General features: G+C 31.6%; 2 protein-coding genes across 2 annotated transcripts in view; one reads left to right on the top strand and one right to left on the bottom strand.

The window, feature by feature from the left end:
* Positions 1 to 10,148: 10,148 nt before the first annotated feature.
* LOC106771567 (LEAF RUST 10 DISEASE-RESISTANCE LOCUS RECEPTOR-LIKE PROTEIN KINASE-like 2.1) lies at positions 10,149 to 13,079 on the bottom strand. Its single transcript, XM_014657559.2, has 3 exons — positions 12,151 to 13,079; positions 11,592 to 11,627; positions 10,149 to 11,258 (listed from the first exon to the last, which is right to left on the bottom strand). Exons 1-3 carry the CDS (start codon positions 12,884 to 12,886, stop codon positions 10,171 to 10,173), a joined length of 1,860 nt encoding a protein of 619 aa, XP_014513045.1. The 5' UTR covers positions 12,887 to 13,079; the 3' UTR covers positions 10,149 to 10,170.
* Positions 13,080 to 16,594: 3,515 nt separating this feature from the next.
* LOC106771315 (protein N-terminal glutamine amidohydrolase) overlaps positions 16,595 to 18,106 on the top strand; it is an 11,258-nt gene continuing 9,746 nt past the window's right edge. The window contains exons 1-4 of the mRNA XM_014657273.2: positions 16,595 to 16,759; positions 17,100 to 17,205; positions 17,740 to 17,817; positions 17,953 to 18,080. Of these exons, the coding sequence (XP_014512759.2) occupies positions 16,707 to 16,759; positions 17,100 to 17,205; positions 17,740 to 17,817; positions 17,953 to 18,080 (365 nt within the window). The 5' untranslated portion in view covers positions 16,595 to 16,706. The remainder of the gene's footprint in view (positions 16,760 to 17,099; positions 17,206 to 17,739; positions 17,818 to 17,952; positions 18,081 to 18,106) is intronic.

The following is an 18,106-nucleotide window of genomic DNA, read 5'->3' as shown; positions in this document are numbered from 1 at the left end:
TGATTAAATAAGAGATTTTACCGTTTTTAATATATTTACATATTAAATAAGTATTTTTAATATTTTATTTAGATAAAGTAATTCAAATTTATTAAATTTTATTTTTATTCATAGATAAATATTTTAATTATCATCAAACATAAAAAATCATTCAAATATTAAATTATTATTAATAATTTAAAATATTAATATTAGTAGTTTTTTAGTTGATTGTGATTTATATATTTCTCAAAGTATATTAAGATTTTTTTTAAGTGACATTGACAATTTTTTATCCACTTTGTGCGAGAAAAACTCATTTTATGGATAAACAATAACAAAGGAATAATAGTCATTTTAACAAAAATCAAGAGACGTATCAATTGGAATATTGTTCTTAACTTCTATGGTTTAAGAATTAATTAAAAGATTATAATATTTATGATCAAAATATAATATTTTTTTATAATAATAATGTTGTCATCAATCTTTTTAAAAGCCACACATTTCATTTAAATGTCAAATATATTTAAATAAAATATGATTTTACGAGTGATCATATTTAGAAACGAATTGTAAACTCAAAGTTTGTATTAAAAAAATACTTTCTCAGATGTTAACAAAACATTTTATAGAAATTAATTTACAAGGATTGAGATATCTAGTTACAAGAACTTTATGGTAGCGTCTTGTGCTTTATCTTAAGTATAATGATACTTTGATAATATTTTTTTGACACATTTTAACATTATTTATGTGTTATTTTGTGATTGATCCATGGTGGTGTTTATGATTATTATTATTGATTGTAGAGTAATTTTAGACCAATCACAGAATGACACATAAATGATGTTAAAATATTATAAAAAATATTGTTAAAGTATTATTATCTCTTAATTATGTTACTTTGACCGAATATATATATATATATATATATATATATATATATATATTATTTTCTTTTTATAAAAATATTAGAAAACATATTACAAATTATTGTTCTTATAATATATGTAATAAATATATAATGTGCTATGTATTGCCAAAGAAGCTTTTGACTCCTATTTGTATAGATGTTAACCAACTAGTGATAGAAAACGACAGCTTCAACATTTGGTTGATAAACAAGACACGTAAGTTTCGAAAGAAACTATGAGGTGTGTCTCTAAATATAAGATTAGTTGTATTTAGGACTTTGACCATAATTTTTTTATTCAAGAAAAGAGGTCGATGAAAATAACAATGAAGAAAAAAAGGTAGGAGTGGGCACCACGAAAAATTAAAAATGAATTAGGGTTGCAAAGAGACTGTGCCTATTTTTTTCAAGATAAATCAAATTTATATGTCAATTAAGGCGTATTTGATTGACTAAAGACTGCTTAATTATATGGTCAATGTATTAAATTCTGAACAATCTTTAATAGCACTGAACCAAACCACATCCTGTCAAATGTGTTCAATGGATCATCACATTGAAAGAGTAGCATAAATGGTCCAAGGCACCGAAAGTTTAAAATTAAGAAAAGTATAGTAAGCAACTCATTTTTTATATATTGAAAATACAATTGGTAACTTTTATGTGTTATATTATCATTAGTAAATTATATATAGTTTAACTAATAATTTTTTTTAAAATTTCAACAACTCACAATTTTATATTTTTTAATTTGGACTTATTATTGCATATAACATTTGTATTATTATAAGATAGAGTATTGTTTTACTCTTTTTTTTAATGTGAAGAAGTTAGTTTTTTTTTTCAATTTAGTGAATATTTTGAGAATTGACTAAAAAGAGGTTTGTGTTAAAAAATTATTCAATGTTCATGTTAATAAAAAAGATTACTAAAATAATATAAAGAATAACTGAATATTGAGCAACGGGTTTTTGGATCTTAAATAATAAGATTGAGAGGTAAAAATATAAATGTATCTTTAATATAAAACTCTTAGGTTATTAGGTTCTTGTTTTACATAGATAGTAGGCTTATATAATGTAAATCATTACATCTCATTTTACGATGAGTCATATTAGTAGCACACATAAGAGTAATTTGAAAACACAGAAAAGTTAAGAGAAAAAAAGGAAGAGAGAAAGTCTTTCCCGCATAACACAAAGTTTATATTGGTGTTTTTGTTGTTGTGAAGTTGTTCACCGTTAGATTTGGATGATTTTTGGACAGTGAATTTCATACTTATGATTCTTTATTCTGATTGTTTGAATCATCAATCAGAGGTTTAGTTTAGGAGAAAATAGTTTCACATCAACAACTTTGTCTTGGAGAATTTTCATCTGCTTTGTTCTCATTTGTAAGCATTTGTGTTAGTTGGTTTGATTGTTTGAAAACACAATTTGGTGTTTTTATTAGAGACTTTTTTTGTACATTATTATTGATCATAGTAGATTTTTCTTTGGTCTGGAGGACTCGTGGTTCTTATCCTTGCTTTGAGGGGTTTTCCACGTTAAAAATCATTGGCATCTCTTTGTGCTTTGAATTCTGTTTTTGCTTTATTTTGTTTTCGGTGCTCCTTGTAGATTCTCGCAAGAAGGGATATTGAATTTCTACTGTACTATTATTCTTTGTTAAGTTGTTATAATTTTTTGGCCATTTTTCCCGTCAAAGTGGCATCAGAGCTCTTTGGTTAAAGGATTGTTCATCTTGCATGAATGATGGAGGCACATACTAAAATGATTTCTTTGAATGGAGAAAATTATCACCTATGGAAAGGCAAGATGAAGGACTTGCTATTAGTGAAAAAATTTGCATCTTCTTGTTTTTGCTTAAAATAAGCCAGAATCCAAGTTAGATGAAGAATGAGATTTTGAACATCAACATGTATGTTGATTTATCAGACAGTTTGTTGATGATAATGTTTATAATTTTGTTGCTAATGAGACACATGTGAGAAGCCTATGGAATAAGATTGAGTCCTTGTATGCTTCTAAGTCAAGGACTAATAAATTGTACTTGCTAAGAAATTTTATGGAGTTGAAGTACAAGGAAGGAACTCCTATTTCAAATCGCTTGAGTGAATTTCAAGGACATTATGATCAATTAGCAGGATTGGGTATAAAATTTTATGATGATTTATTGGGACTATTCCTATTAAACTCTTTACCGGATTCATGGGAGACATTTCAAGTTTCTATGATAAGTGTTACCCTTAATGATGATATTTCTTTGCAAATGGCAAAGAGTGGTGCACCTAATGAGGAGATGAGAAGGAAGACACATGGTACTTCATATCATTCAAAAATGCTTGTTATAGAGAATATGGGGAGAAGCCAAAAAAAAAATAATAGAATAATGGTAAAGATAAAAGTAGGTGCAAGTCCAGGTCTCAGTACAAGAATGTGAGTGTCATTATTGTTACAAATCAAGACATATAAAGAAGAATTGTTTTTTTTGTGAAAGAAAGAGAACAATGACAAAAAGGGTAAGCAAAGAGAAAGAGATCATGATAATGGTGATCGTGTTACTACTACTACATGTGGTGACATTGTTTGTCTTCGTGATTATGACACTATTAATTAATCTTGTATCTGATGAGAGGATGTGGATAATTGACAGTGGTTCTACACTGCATGTTACATCTAGGAAGAAGTTCTTCACATCTTATACATTTGGTGATTTTGGAGTATTGAAGATGGGTAATTATGGGGTTTCTAAGGTTATTGGTGTTGGTGATGCTCACTTGCAAAACATGGGGATGCAATTCTTGCTTATGGGAGTTAAACATACTCCAAATGTTCGCTTTAACTTGATTTATGTGTAAGTACTTGATGATGGTAGATATGATAACCACTTTGGTTCAAGAAAGTGGAAAATCACCAAAGGTAACTTGATTATGGCTAAAAGGGAGAAAAACTCTAAGCTTTACTAGACAAAAGCTTTGGTTGTTAAAGACAGTGTGAATGTTGTGTATATATGGAGTTATCTTTGTGGCACCAAAGACTTGGTCATATTAGTGAAAAGGGGACTTAACATCTTAGTTAAAAAGGATGTTCTCTCAGGATTGAAAAGTGCAGAGTTGGAGAAATGTTCTCATTGCATAGTTGGTAAACAAACCAAAGTATCCTTTAAGAAGAATCCTCCCTCAAAGAAGTCAGAGTTTCTTGAATTTGTGCATTCTGATGTTTGTGGCCTATTGAAGGCAAAGTCTTTTAGTGGTGCACTTTACTTTGTTACTTTTGTTGATGATTTTTCCAAGAAGCTTTGAGTCTATGCACTACAAAGAAAGGATATTGTTGGAAAAATTTAAAGAATTCCATGCTTTGGTTGAGAGGCAATCAAGCAATAAGCTTAAGAGCATTCGTACTAACAATGGTGGTGAATATTGTGGACCATTTAATGCTTGTTGTACGCAGTATGGTATTGCACACGAGAAGACTCCTCCTAAAACTCCTCAGTTAAATGGTTTAGCAGAGAGGAGGAACATAACATAATTAAAAGAGTTAGATGTATGCTTTCTGAAGCAAAATTGCCTGAGTATTTCCAGAGTGAGACATTTCTTACAACAATGCATGTTATTAATCTAAGTCCTGCAATTTGCTTCGAACTCTGAGGTGTTAGAAAAAATTTAGTTTGACAATAATGTTACCTATGATCATTACATGTCTTCAGTTGTAAAGAATTTGTTCATGTTCCAAAGGATGAAAGATCCAAGTTGGATGTGAAGACAAGGCAATGCATCTTCATTGGTTTTGGTTATGGTGAATTTGACTACGGGTTGTATGACCTTGTTGTAAAGAAAGTTGTTAGAAGTCGTGATGTACAATTCATGAAAGATCAAACCATTAAAGACATTGACAAGGTGTTGAAGTCTACACCTAAGGAAGATGGTAATGTGGGTGATATTGATCCAATTCAATTGTTTGTTAATGATTTGGATATTGATGTTCATGATGATGAGCAACATGTTGAAACTGATATTCAATAAGTTGGAGATGACTTGGATGTTCCTATTGATAATGTTGATGAAGAGGAACATGATGTATCACGATATGAGAGTCTTGGTGATGTACTTGAGCTACCTCAAGTTCAACCCAGAAGATCTAACAAGCCAAAACAACATTCTAAGAAGTACTTTGCCAATAAGTATGTGATGTTGACTGATGAGGGAGAACCAAAATGTTATGGGAAGGCCATTGAGAGTGAAGAAAAGCAAAAATGGTTGAAAAAAAAATATAGGATGAGATGAAATCTCTGCATGATAATCACACTTATGACTTGTGAAGTTGCCTTAGAGAACATGTGGATTTTCAGGGTGAAGTAACATATAACTTCTACATCTCCTAGATACAAAACCATATTAGTGGTGAAAGGCTTCAGACAAATAAAGGGTGTTGACTTTAATGAGATTTTCTCACCTGTGGTGAGGATGGCATTCAACATAACTTTGCGAAGTTTAGCTGCTATTCTGGACTTGGAGGTTGAGCATATGAATGTGAAGAGAACTTTCCTTCATGGTGATTTGGAGGAAGATATTTATGTGAAGCAACTTGATGGTTTTCTTGTTGAAGACAATGAAGACTATGTGTGTAGGCTATGAAAAAGCCCATATGGTTTGAATCAGACTCTAAGACAATGGTATGAGAAGTTTGAGTCTGTTATGTGTAAGCAATGCTACAGGAAGACTACTTCTAACCATTGTGGTTTTGTCAGGAAATTCTTTAAGAATGATTTTATTATCTTGTTGTTGTATATTGATGACATGCTTATTATTGGGAAAGATGTATCCAAAATTGACAGGTTGAAGAAGTAACTAGGCGAGTTATTTGCCATGAAAGACGTGAGAGCTGTTAAAAAGATTCTTGATATAAGTATCACTCGTGATAGCTATCATAGGAGCACTACATTCAGAAGGTGTTGCAAAGATTTCAAGTGGAAAATGGTAAAGATGTAAATACTCCTCTTGTTGCTCATTTTGAACTTAGTGTTAAACAAAGTCCTTCAAATGAAGTTGAGAAGATAAATATGAGCAAAGTTCCTTATGCTTCTACAATGGGTAGTTTGATGTATGCAATGCTATGTACAAGGCCTGATATTTCACATGTTGTTGGTACAGTCAGTAGATTGCTAACAAATCCAGGTAGAGAGCATTAGAATGTTGTGAAATGAATTTTGCGGTATCTTCGTGGTACTAGTGATTTGAGGACTTGTTTTGAAGGTGATAAGCCTACTTTGGTGGGTTACTTCGATTCAGATATGGCTGGAGACATTGATTCCAGAAAGTCCACTTCAGACTATTTTGTTCAGATTGTAGGGGAGTCTCGGCTTGACAATCAAAGTTGCAAAAGTGTGTAGCGTTGTCTACTACTGAGACAAAATTCATTGCATTTACCTTAATAGAACCTCCTCCAACGATCCTAATAGAATCCAGACTCTTAAGGAGAGGTTTTCCATCCTTTAACTTTTCTCCATTTATCTTTGAGTTTTCAAATTTTAATTCGTCTTTCAAAGAAATTGTCATACCATATTTTCAAAATTTACAACTGTCACCACATGGTAATTGACAACTTGAGTTATGGTTACCTTTATTGATACCACTAACTCAAGACAAAAATAAAACTTCGAAAGAAACAAGGTTTCTTTTTTGTAGTAAAATTATCAAAACTAAGAAACTTGCTTCTAAACATATTCCTCTATATATACTATTGGGTCAAATAAAACTCATTAGAGACATGTTTGATGCTTATTACAAATTAATGTATGACCCAAGAGGAACTCGTGTGTAGCTACCAAAAAGAAGTCCTCAGACGAATCATCAGATTTGAGGACAATTCCTTTTCCAGGGGGAAGGGATGATAGACGGGGCCCAAGCCCCTCAACTAGTCAATAAACCGCAGAATAACAAAAGGCCACTTTAGGAGCATCCAGGAAGTCGTCACGAATCAAACCAACACAATAGGAAGCATAGAAGAAATCAAGAAAAGGAGAAATAACTCATGGGTAGCTAAGCGCTCCCCCTGCCGTTGAGCGTCAACTTGGCAGATTGTATTTTAAGCACATGTATTTCGTGCAACTTCTAGATTTCAGCCTTTCTTCTTTGCTTTGCCATGTGGGTTGTGATCCACCTTATTCGGATTTCATCTGCACCGTACAAAGGTATGTGGATATCCTATAAATGCACCTTAGATCACTTGTAAAAGGGACTTTTGATGATTAATGAGTTTTACTTCTGCTGAAGCATTTTCTAGCACCTAAAACTCTGCCAAAAGTCACCTCTGATTGAGCTTTCCCTCTCCACCTAGCTTCCTTCCAGTGAAGGTCGTTTAAGCTAGTTCCCATCTTCACTTAGATCTCTTCTTCCACCTTTGCATCCACTGAATTCATTCTTCTGCTGCCAAACCACAAGCGTTATCATCCTCTGCATCCAAGTCTTTCGCTGCCATTTGATTTCTGTGCGCAAACGTCGTCACCGCTCACGGTCCAATTCACGATTCCGCTGCATTCAACCATGCTGGAGCACCGTATCATAAAGTGTGTAAGGAGTTGTTATGGGTGAAGAAATTCTTGTTGTATTGTGTTAGTCAAAGTGTTATCCATCTTGGTAAGAATCCAACTTTTCATTCTAAATGCAAACATATTCATGTGAGGTATCATTAGATATGTGATGTTTTTGATGCTAAGTTGTTGGAGTTAGCTAAGGTTGATACAAATGATAATGATGCTGATATGATGACCAAGGCATTACTGAGAGGAAAGTTTGAAGCTTGTTGTGAGATCGACGATTTGGCGGATATACCCACATAGTCGTGAGGGGGAGATTTATTAGGTTATTGGACTCCCATCCTGTGTGAAGAATAGAGCCAAACAATGAAACCATTATGTTTCATTTTATTTTAGTGGAGAGATATCGGATTAGAAGGGCAAATAAGAGTAATTTGAAGAGATAGAAAAGCCAAGAGAGATAAAAAGTCTTTCTCATATAACACAAAGTTTGTACCGACTTTTGGATCGGACTGATATTTGGACAGTGGGTTCCAAACATGATTCTTCATTCTGACCGTTCAGATCTTCAATTGAATGTCTAATTTGGGAGAAAACAACTTCGCATGAGCAACTTTGTCTTGAAAAATTTTCATCTTCTTTATTCTCATTTGTAAGAATTTGTGCTTAATTAGTTTGACTGTTTGAAAACACCATTTGGTATTTTATTGGAGTAGTTTGACTGTTTGAAAACACTATTTGGTGTTTTTATTGAAGACTCTTTTATACCCAATTATTGATCATAGTAATTTTTTTTGTCTTGACGACTCGTGCTTTTTGAGAAGGTTTTTACATTAAAAATCATTGATGTCTCTTGTGTTTCGAATTCTATATTTGATCCTTTTTTTTTGTTTTCCTCATATATTTTCTCAAAAAGTGGAATTGAATTTTTATTATGTTATTATTCTTTGTTAAGTTGTTATAATTTTTATAGTTTTTTTTTTTCATCAAACTCAACTTTTGGATCAATGACTAACTAGTAACATTTTTCATTTTTAATATCCACAATAATAGTTAGATTACATCTTAATTAGAGTATTTCACAAGGAGATAGGTACATAAGCTTTCAACTTAAAATAAAAGAAAAAGAAATAATATATATATATATATATATATATATATATATATATATATATAATTATTTTTACACGATGTTACATTTTATGAGCAACCATTAATTTGTGTTTTACATTGTGTTTACATCCAAGTAAATAGTTTTGGAGCAGATGGATTCGCGAGTGCTTTCTGTATTTCTGTCAAGCAATTTCTAAACGAGTATGAGTGATTATTTAAAGTCATTGTTACCTTAATGAGTGTGGTTATGATAGGGTCTTCTCATATGCGTAAACATCCAGATTTTAAGATGGAAAATCAGCTCTATGGAGAAGGAAGATTGAACTGACGTTGAGATTGGGAAGAAGAAGATGTGGATGGACCTGGGCTGGTTTTAGCTTCCTGCACCCCTAGTTTTATTCTCTTTACTCCTCTACTTATTTATTATGTTGGGCCTATTTTTATTTTACTCCAGGCACCCCATCCTTTGTTAACCCGTAGTCCTCTGTCTTTATTTTTGAATTGGGCTTTATTACTCGGCTGCACTCTTACTTTCACTGCACACATCTCACAGCACAACGTGTGTTAGTAACCTCACATTTTTACTTTTTCACACATGCTATAATTTCTAAAACTAAGAATATAAAAATATAAAGATTTAAAATAAAAAATAGTATTTTCCTTTTGGTGTTTGTACACTTATTTTCAAATAATTCAAAAAATAAAAATAAAATATGAAAAGTTTTTACAGAATTATATAGAAGGCTTTGGAGAGAAAAAATGGTTTCTTATAATATAGTTGTTTTAGAAAAAATAAACATTTTTAGAAAACTACATTTATTTAGTATCAATAGAGTGAACGTAATAAGATAGATAAAATACACATAAAGATAGATAAAACTTGTGCTTGGAATATATTTCACAAAAATTTTATTTAGTATCCAGTCTCCAAAAATACACTAGTTTAGCAACTCAGTCAATTATATATTAGTGTTATGAGCACTTAACGGAGTCATATGATAACCTCTGCATCAATAGTTGCTAAAGCAAAAATTAAAACGAAAAGGATAATGATATTTAGACAATTTTTTTTTACAACATTTGAACATTGATTACATGTCAATCTGTGATTGGTCAAAAATTACCCCACAATCAATAATAATAATCATAAACATTGTTGTGGAGTAATTTTTAACCAATCACAAATTGACACGTAATCAATGTTCTGTAAAAAAATGTTATCTAAATATCATTATCCAAAGGAAAAAGTCTCTTTAACAACTTTTTTTGACAATATTTTTACAACACATACGTGGCAGTTTGTGATTGGTCCGTTTCAAATATTTTTTTAGAATAAATTCAAACAGACCAATAGAATTGTGACACGTGTCCTGTTGTCAAAAAGTTGTTAAAAAAGAATTGTTAAAATATCATTGTCCCTTTTAAGAACATTTTTTTTAACAACTTTTTGACAACGTATACCTAACCGTTTATGATGGTTTGTTTTAAATATTTTTTTAAAAGTAAAATAAAAAAGGTTCTCGAAAAATATTGTCAAAATCCTACCAGAAAACTCATAGTAGCTGCAAGCTGCAGCTGTAATTTGTTGAAACTGATTGCATCTTGCTGGGTCTGTAGATCAATAACTATGAAGAATCACTTGATTGGTATTGGGGAACTGAAGATGAATAAAGGAAAGATTTGGGAGGAATTTGCACAGAGCTAATGCTTCCTTCCATCATTTCCACCACTTTAGTCATTGCAGGTCGATTTGAAGGGTCGGTCTGTATGCACCACAAACTTACAATAGTCATTTTTCTCACCATTTCTTCATCATTTTGATTTTTGGTGCATCGAAATTGAAGATCTTGTTCTGATTCAAGATGGTTGTAAATCCAATGTGGAAAGTAATTTTCACTTGAAAAATCAACTCTGCGATTATTATTCTCCCTAGCACCAAGCATTTCCAAAACCATCATTCCATAACTGTATACATCTGATTTATGTGACACTCCACCAAAATTTCTGCAGAACAATTCAGGAGCGATATATCCTATGGTTCCTCTGGCAACCATCATTGATACAATACTTTTTTCTCTAGGACATATTTTAGCAAGTCCAAAATCTGATATTTTGGGGCAAAAAAACTCATCTAGTAGTATATTGTGAGGTTTTATGTCAAAATGCAAGATTTTGGTGTTACAACCCTTGTGCAAGTACTCCAGTCCTCGAGCAACACCAATGGCAATATTGTACATTGTACTGCAATTCAAAGTTAGTTTAAGCTTTAAAGGATCTTTCTCTTCATATATGAACTTTTCAAGGGACCCATTGGGCATGTACTCGTATATGAGAAATCTTTTGGAGCCTTCCAAGCAAAACCCCAGTAAACTGACAATGTTAACATGAGAAGTCATGCTAATACTAGCAACTTCATTGATGAATTCTTCTCCATCACCCTTTGACTTACTTAAAACCTTAACTGCCACAAGACTTCCATTTTGTAACCTCCCTTTGTATACACTACCAAACCCTCCTTGGCCTAATTTGTTTCTGAAGGAGTTGGTCATTTTCTTTACCTCCAAGTAACTGTACCTTTTGGCTGAAAGGTGTCCATGTTGCTTCAGAAAGTTTTCAATCATTATGTAAGTNGGATTCTTCTTGTGGCAATAGTATCTTCGTAAGATGCAAGCCAACACCATCAAAATTCCCATTGCTCCAGCAGCTGATGTAGNTGTAGGTTTATTACATTAAGAAGTTATAATAAGAAAAACATAACACACCCTCATCATGTTTTGTTTATTTTCATATCAGCGTGGCTGCAGGAGATTGTTTATTTATTTACTTTTGTTATAAGATGTCACCATACATCTACATCTTTTTTCTGCATTCAATCACTCATCGTTCTTTATAAGATGAACTTGTATTGAAAAACTCCATAAACCAGTGAAGATATTTAACCTGCTTTGATATAATAAGGCTAACAAATAATTTTCAAAAGTTTTATTTTTGTGTTCGAAGTTAACTAAATCACTGCAAATATAATCAGAGGTTGAAAAAGTTGTACCTGCTACCACTATCTTCATCTTTCTACTAGTTTTCTCTGCAGAACATGAAAACAGGAGGATTTAAACAAAAACAAAACAACAATAAAACCATAACTAGAAATAAAGTGTAACTTAGATCAATTAAATAGTCATTTCTTATGACTGAAATCTTGTAGGAATCTGTCCTAGTATCAAGAAAGTCTAAGTTTGACTGCTTTAGTATTAAGTAGGCCTTTCTTTATTGCTAGGTATTTTATGAAGACGACGGATCAAACTATTACTTCAATAATTTTTCATCTAAAAGATAACATAAAGGGAGGCATCCCAAAATTTTGAAAGGGAGTTTCCTTTATGTTGAATACTGATGAAGATCCTACACTAACTTTAAATAACATCATTTTACTAGTTGATTTTGTAAGTGAGAGTTAAGTGAGAACTCATATTGGAACCGCTTTCATAACTTAACCATTTAGATATACTTAGACCAGGTTTCTTCAGTCCACATAAGAATTACGAGAGGTAAATCATCAAGCTTAGAAGCTAGTTGCAACAAATTATTTCCATCTATAAACAAGGTACCTTGTATGCATAAGAATTTCCCTTGGCTGTCAAGTTGACACTGGCCTCCTCTAACACGGTGACAAGAAGAACAATCATTAGACACTTCCGTTCTAACAGGAATATCAGCTGATACATAGTCAAAGAGGCTTCCATTTGAGTTAGGTACAAGCTCTGGATCTCTTATTGGAAGTCTAACCATTGAACACTGTTCAAAATAAGAACCATGAAGCTCTTCGGAATTGTAACTGAAGGAGTCATCAACATTAGATGTGACATAGAAGATGTCCTCATCCGGACATATTGTAGATTTATAAAATGCTGAAGAAGGAGGATTGATGTTGAGGGTGCGGTTGCATATGAAGAAAGTAGCAGTCTTAAAATGAAGTGAAAGGAAAGGAGAAGGGGTGTCCAAACTGGTGTAGTTTTTGCCGAACACCCCACATCTTCGTGTCAGCAACAAGGTACGAAGTTCATCATCTCTGAAGACAAGGATGTTTGTGTTTGGATCACGTGTGATGAAAAACCATTCTCCTTTGTTCTTAACCGTTTTAATCGCATCTGGGTCACGGTCATGGCAGCCATGCATCACCAACAAGCCACAATGAGGGTGTTTGGTGTCAGTGTAAGGGAAGTACATGGTGCCCAGGTTCCCACAAAGAAATGATGGTGGGCACTTTCCCTTTGCAGAGGAGATAAAAAGCAGCAAAAGGGTGGAGAGGAAGAAGAAGGTTTGAAACGGTTCTTTATTCTTCATGTCTTCTTTGTGTTGTTATTTTGCAGTTTGTGACCTGATCATCAGAATGTTACAAGGAAGCGATTGAGAGACATGAGAATGGAGTTCAATGCATTGTGCTGAGGGAAATACATGGAACAAAAACCGAACCAGAATAGTCAGTGTGACTGGTAAGAGATGAAGGGATTGAATGATGCCATCAGCGACGACTTTGAACAAGTCAGTGAAGACTTCAACACCACATGCTTTGGAAGATCTCTTTGCCAACATGCACTTCCTTTCTAAGGCACCCAACTTTTCTCTTACTTTTATTAATAAAATATTATATTTTAATAAATAAAGAAAATATAAACAAAAGGAAAAAAAACTCCTCCAATACCAAGGAGAGACGATCTTAATGAATTTTGACATTGTTCATATAAGTTTTAACCTAAAATCTTAAGAGATTATGTTTATGAATATTTCTGTTTCTATATTGTTCATCTTAATTATTTTTAATCAATATTAGATTTTAACTCACTTTGAGTACTTATCTATTCAAAATTTAAGGCTAAACTCCACCAATTTGATATTCGATCCATTACTTTATGTCAAATTTATAGAATCGTAATGTGCTATAATACGCCCTTATTTTTTTTATAATATTTTCTATAAATGAAAAAAAGATTTAAATATGATTTTTACTCTCCTGAGAGTAGACTAATTCTAGTTTCTCACGTACAAATCAATAGCATATATCCAATAGTTTTACATAGTTTTCCAATTAAGGCCAAAAACAATTTTCTTCTTTTATCATCTTACACATCTTTTAAAGACAATTCATAAAGAAGTTTTAATACTTCAAATATAGTTTTTGAAGTAAATATGATTTTTATTATTCTAAAAAGACGAGTAGACTAATTTTAGTTTCTCACATACAAATCAATAACATATATTCCATAGTCTTATATCGCTTTAGAATCAAGGTCAAAAACAATTTTCTTCTTTTGTCATCTTAAACATCTTTTAAAGACAATTCATGAAGGAGTTTTAATACTTCAAATATAATTATTCATTATAAGAATATATCTTAATGAACTTAATATTAAAATAATACTTATACACAAATATATTTCTGCTAGTACAAATCAATCAAAAGAAAATTAATATTAATCTTCACTAATCAATTACAAGACTTACATATCAAAATTCTAATTAATAAAAAAATAAAAAACATATTTTTATTGAAAAATATAAACTTTTGAACATTCATATATGGATATTTAATTAAACATTTTTTCTTTGAATCTTACCTCACTTGAAACAAATTACCTTCTTTCTAACAATTTTTCACATATTTTCTCTTTCATTTCATGCGTCACTTTATCGCATTTAGATAAATACTTAAAAAAAACATATAAAAATAATTAAGTTTTAAGTAATGCATAATTTAAAAGATTTTTAGTTAAAGTGTAAAGACCTATAAAATAACATTTTATTAGAGATCATGGTTTTAAATAAGTGAGATTCGATTATTTTAATATTAAAATATTTTAATATAAATAACTTAACATGAATAAGTTTCATTATTTTAAAACACACAATCTCTCTATAAACTACTTTTATTATGACTCTAACTTCACACTAATAGTTCTCATCCTATTCATGTTATTGAAGAATTGAGACCATTGGATTGATTCTAGATACGAACTCTTCAATTTGGACCAATCACTTTCTCACACAGAGTAGTTACCTTCTCTCTTTGGTCTGTTTTGTTTTTCCTTTGCATGCGACTTGTTGTGGTTGCATGTGAGATATGAGTCATCTTTAAGAATCTTTGCTAATCAGTGGTTCTAATGGTGTGTCCTGATTATGATTATATTTTTATTCTTCTTAGAAGCAAATAGAGTTTCTTGTGCTCGTGGAGCTGTTTTAGGACCATTAGAGTCGTTTGTTCATCTATTAGGTAAAGGAAGTTAGTTACATTTATTTAAATTGATAAACAAGTTATAATTGTTGAATTTATGCTTGAATGGTAATGAATTTATGAAAATGAGTTATCCGGTGAAGTGTGACCTGTTGAGTTGAGTTAGTATGGCTGAGATTGCATTTGAGGTGAATTGAGTCATTGAACAATGTATGATCTGATGGTTGGTTGCTTTGGCATTTGTGATTGGTGTTAGATTGGTTTTCTAGGGTTGAAATTGCATAAATATGCAGAATTCTGTTATGCATAATTATGTAGATTGTTGGGCGAGCATATACTCATTAGACAAAGTCAAGGTCAATTAGACTCGAGAGTTATTGGGCGAGAATATACTTGCTGAGTGTCTTTTTAGAGAATTTAAGTTTGTAAGTTTTAGTGATATTCTCACTAAGCCAACTATTTGGTCATTGGGCGACTGTGTTGTCAAGCACTACTCGTTGAGCGACCAAATCTAATGGCTGAGCAAGTGTGCAATCAGGCATTATCGTTGAGTGAGAAGATCTGGTGGTCGAGCGAGTGTGCTGTTAAGCCCTATTCGTTGAGCGAGCAGATCTAGTGGCTGAGTGAATATGATGTCAGTCCCTATTCGCTGAGCTAGCAGATATTGTGACTAAGCGAAAATATCATAATTTTAACTAAATTTGCATGTATTCCTTATGATAGGTTAATGTGTGCAGTTACATCAATGTTAAAACAATGGTTGGTTTATCATATGATATGAGAATGAATTGAATGAGGGAAAGAATGGTACATGGTCTTTGCAGTAGGGTGATAACTACATTTATGTCTATGCAAAATATGAATACTACTACAAGTGCACATCTACAATGAAACTCTATGTCAAAACATGTATCCGAATAATTAAGTTTAGCGTCAACTGTATGTATGTTTTCATGATTATAGTATGTTATACATGTTGAATTAATATGGCATATATGTTTATATTGTTTTATGAAATTCCTTTTGAATACTAACTTACTATGTTGTCTCTTTTGATTGTTTTTTGTATGTAATTTGTTTATTTTGGGATGATCACCTTATTGGTGTGAACAAATAAGTGATAGATATTAAAACATCTAGAATCAAAGATGATGATATTATAAAATAATCTTTATGATCATTTAATAGTTTTCGTTAAAATATATTTTATTAGTATAATTATTTATTCTTTTAGATAATTGTATTAATATTATATATTTATGGTTGGAGATAATTTGTTTTGGTTTTATCAATTGTTTTATCATTTATAAATGACTAAATTTGAGACGTCACATAAAATTTATTATGTGATTTTATTAAGTATTTAAAATGATTTTTATTTTTATTTAAGTATACTATCTACTGTTTGATGGAAGTGGTAGAATTATTATTTATGTTTTCCTATTCTAAATTTGTTCATAATTCTGTGTCTTCTTTCTCAAATATCTTACAATTTGGGTTAACTCATTTATAAAAAACGAGGAAAAGTAAATAAATACCTAATGAGTTACACGAGATTAAATAAATGAGGAACAAATTAATCAATGAGTTAAAAAAGAAAAACAAATCAAAAGTAACAATTACAGTATTTCCTTGCCAGTAAAAATACGTGGACGAAGATAAAAAAATATTTTGATTATAAAATAAATTTTTTAATAGATAGAATAAAGCCTTTTAAGAAGTTGAATTGGAAATATTTAAATTTACTATGCCTTTAAAATTTAATTGAATCAATAATAAAACAGTAAGTGTATTAGTAAAAGATTTATAAAAAAGCATGTAATGTATGTACTGGTTTGGGTTTTGGGTTTTGTTGGCAGCAAACTGTATCTTGGATCCCATCAGGTTTGAGCCTACTCAAAGGTTGTTGGTAACCGGTGAGTGTTGAAGAGAACGATGGCAACGTCAACTATGGATGTTCTTCATTTCCAGCACACCCCTTTTTACTGGTGAAAACCTCACAATTGCTTTTTGTTTTTGTTCTCATCATGTATGCCTCATGATTTTACAGTACATTTTGTTGATAGGATGAATTAGTCTATTGTTAGAATTTATAGAAACCAATTTTTTCCATATCATTCTTTTTAATCATGTGTAGGGTTTTAGTTTTGGAGTTGGTGTCCATCAACATTTGGGGACAATTCATGTTTTTTTTCAATATATTTAGTTTCATCCTCTTAACTAGTTTGTTTGATTTTCTTCTGTGTATCTTTTTTTCATTTTTGTAATATTAAATATGGTAATATTCTGTAGAATTTTCATGATTATTTTCTGGATATTTATTTGTAGTGAGGAGAATGTATACTTGCTTTGCAAGAAGTTGTGCAGTGATGGAATAGCAAAAGCTGAGGGATCTGATCTTTTTGTTGTATTCATTTCCAATGAAAAGAAACAGGCATGTTCTATTTCTTCCTCTTATGTTCACTTTCTAGTTCAAGGTGTTTCATGGAAAAGAATTGTTATTGTGAATCTTTAGTGACTGTCTTTGCCTTTGAGTTTCTTTTGTTTGAAGTTCTATTGATTTTTTTTTTGTCTATTTTCTTTTCAATTGTTTTTTTTTTCTATCCTGATATAACTAATACTTTGCTTAATCTTGCAAAGTAGTGACCGGACAGAGTAATAGTGGAATAGGGAATAATTATGTGGCTCTTGCATTGTGCAAGTTGAATGCGAAGGAAAAACATGTCAAGTTTTTGCTAATATTGCCAGTATTTATCTCTCATCTACTTTGCTTCCTTCCTAGTTATGTAAAGCTGACAAGCAAACAGAGTACTAATTGCATTGCATGTTCAAGTCTTTATGCAAGTTTTTTCTTACCACTCCGCTACATGTCTAATTGAAGAGTTTTCCAGCTACCCGTGTGTATCTTTATACAAAATTAAAATCCTTTTTCAGTCAATTTCTGAAGTGTTTGTCTTAACTTTTGTAGATCCCACTATGGAATCAAAAGGCTAGCAAAAGAGCTGATGGGGTGATTCTTTGGGATTATCATGTAATTTGCATTCAGGTATTACGTGATTTGTATTTCCTTTCATTTAGTTGTGGGGGCTAGTTAGATAGGTTGTGAAAGCAGTTTATTTTAATATCTAAATTTCTCATTATAGAGATCACTTGTCATACTTTTGTTGTGATTGCATTACAGATAAAACAAGGAAATGTCCCTCCACTTGTATGGGACTTAGATTCAACCCTTCCTTTTCCTTCACCTCTACCTTTATACGTGTCTGAAACTATACGACCGTCTTTTCAACTTTTTTCTGATTATAACAGGCAAGGCACTTTCTGTTTTATTTGCC

Source organism: Vigna radiata, chromosome 8 (assembly GCF_000741045.1).
Source record: "Vigna radiata var. radiata cultivar VC1973A chromosome 8, Vradiata_ver6, whole genome shotgun sequence".
In the NCBI taxonomy this organism is placed as follows: Eukaryota; Viridiplantae; Streptophyta; class Magnoliopsida; order Fabales; family Fabaceae; genus Vigna; species Vigna radiata.
Note: the sequence above shows the minus strand (reverse complement) of the source record. Positions and strands in the feature narration are given on the sequence as shown.